This window comes from Poecilia latipinna, unplaced genomic scaffold, assembly GCF_001443285.1.
Source record: "Poecilia latipinna isolate Pla-1442-1.1 unplaced genomic scaffold, P_latipinna-1.0 Scaffold5163, whole genome shotgun sequence".
NCBI lineage: Eukaryota > Metazoa > Chordata > Actinopteri > Cyprinodontiformes > Poeciliidae > Poecilia > Poecilia latipinna.
In genome coordinates, this window is record NW_015117779.1 from 170 (window position 1) to 2431 (window position 2262).

The following is a 2262-nucleotide window of genomic DNA, read 5'->3' on the forward strand; positions in this document are numbered from 1 at the left end:
AAAGGTTGGAGATGAGAGGAAGACGTCTTGGTTCTGGTTCTGTTCTGGTGACTTTGTATTTTGGCACCTTGGAGATTAATCTCCGTTTGAAGTTGCGCCGCCGACTCTGAGCGGTTCTGATTGGACCCGGACAGCAGCGCTGCAGACGTGCATAGTGGTTGTTCAGATGCGGCGGCCGCTTGTCGGGACCTGCAGCAGGAAGGTGGGCGTGAAACGGGGGCTTCATTCACACGAAGAGCAAATAACTGAGCGGAAAGTTTGGAGACGTGCGAAGACCTGCAGCTCCTGCGCCGAGCCTCTCAGCCCAAACCCCAGGCTGTTGACTGACGCCCAAATAAGGCCGGCGCTTCCTGGTTCTGATGTCACAGCGGCTCAAACCTCATCATGAAACCATGACGACAGTTTCATCAGCTGTTTTCTGGCCAACTCCTGATCAGAATATGATTTACCCAGAGTTCTGTCTGCAGGATCTTTGGCCCTGCGTTCTGTCTGCAGGTCAGAGCGTGTCAGTGGAACCTGAGAGTTCTGGCCGGTTTGAATGAAACTCTGTGATTTACTGATGCGTTTTGTCCCTGCAGGCTGTCCCCTGGTCTCCGGGGACGTCGGTATGTCCCAGCGGGGCCGGAGTGGCATAGTTAAAGCACAAAGCGGAGGATTTAGAGGAGGTGGAGGATTTGGTGTTGAGTTTCTCTGAGCTGTTTGTCTCTTTTCCTCCCACAGGATTCAAGCTGAAGCATTTCCTGCGAGACAGCGAGACGCTGTCCAGCTTCCTGCAGAGGAACGCCTCGCTGACCCGACACGCCGCCCTGCAGATCGCCGAGGCCGACGTCGACCTGGAGCAGGTGAGCCGCCGCAAGCGCTCAGGGTGAGCCCGACTTCGACCAGGAGTCATGTTCTGGTTCTGTCCCAGGTCGTCCTCAGAGGCTGGGGCGTCCACCTGAGGGACATGTGTCCCCGCAGCGGCGGGACGGCCGACATGAAGGACTTTGTCACCATCAGAGACCAGCAGGTGGCGGCGCAGGTACAGGAAATCCTCTGCCAGGCTCCGCCCACCTGGCTGGACCGAGCCGAGCAGAACTTCATGAGCAACCTGGACTTCTTCAAACCCATCCGGGTAAGAGCAGAACCGTTCTGGTTCTGGAGACCGGCCCGGTTCTCAGAGTCAGAACTGGAACCGCACATGCTCCAGAATCAGATCGGTCCTGTGGATAACTCTGGACCAGAACCGGGTCAGACCTCCGGCTGTGGAGAGATCCGGGTTCTAGTTCTGGAGGAGTCGGTCTCTTCTTCCTGGAGAGACCAAAACCTTGAGGTGGTTCTGATCACACACCGGGTCCATTTGATCTGAACCAATGGTTCTGGTTCTGTGCTGCAACCTGAACCCGTCTGGACCTGCAGAACTGGGTCTGTTCTGTGTTCAAGGCGGCTGGGTTCTGTCTGCCAGGCTCCGCCCCCGCTGCTCGGCGCCAGGCGACCCGGTTCAGGTGACTCGGCGTCTCTGGGCTGCGTGGGAGGAGGCGTGCCGCAGCCCGCTCGGCCCGCCTCCCTGCAGGCCCGGTTTCTGTAGCCTGGAGACCCGTTTAGACGCTCCGGCGGTTCTGAAGGAGCGGGGTGTCGGCCGGGCTTTGGACCGCTTTGTTTACACAGAGCTGTTGGCACGGGAAGCTGTTTCCATGGCAACAGAGACATTTCCTCAGGGAGGTGAGCCGAGGACCGGCAGCTGAACAGAACCGCGGCCCGTTTAGGACCAGAACTGGGTCAGCTAGAGGTTCCGAACGAGGACGGGTCCAGAAGAACTCACTTATTAATGAACAGTCAGAATCTGAACCTGGGTCTGATCGTGTGTGTGTGTGTGTGTGCGCAGAGGGACGTCCGGTCGGACCCGGAAGCTGTCCAGACGGTCGCCGTCGCCATCAACAACCTCCTGGTCAGTCTGGGTTCTCTGGCCGTTGAGGTGAGTTCTGATCCGATCCAGCAGAACCAGCGGGTCCAGAGGAACTGTCTCCTGCAGCTGGACTTGTCCCCTCCGTGTCCCTCAGACTAACAAAAACATTTTCATATTTCACATTAGGATGACAGACATTTTCCAAGATGGCCGCTGATTTTGAGTCTTTTAAACAATTATTCCCATAAAATTTTCCGTATTTTATGGCAACATAAATAAATCAGATTTTGAGCAGTGATGTCAGTGACGTCTGACCACTTTCTTCAGTAACAGTAATCTATTCCAATCCAGTAATCAGACTACAGTTACTTATCAAA

General features: G+C 55.8%; 1 protein-coding gene across 1 annotated transcript in view; it reads left to right on the forward strand.

The window, feature by feature from the left end:
• Positions 1–496: 496 nt before the first annotated feature.
• The window catches only part of LOC106943335 (ATP-binding cassette sub-family A member 1-like), a gene marked incomplete at its 3' end in the record, with an annotated part of 8635 nt that continues 6869 nt past the window's right edge, over positions 497–2262 (forward strand). Inside the window, exons 1-3 of the mRNA XM_015026642.1 lie at positions 497–842; positions 911–1114; positions 1865–1954. Coding sequence (XP_014882128.1) covers positions 947–1114; positions 1865–1954 — 258 coding nt within the window. The remainder of the gene's footprint in view (positions 843–910; positions 1115–1864; positions 1955–2262) is intronic.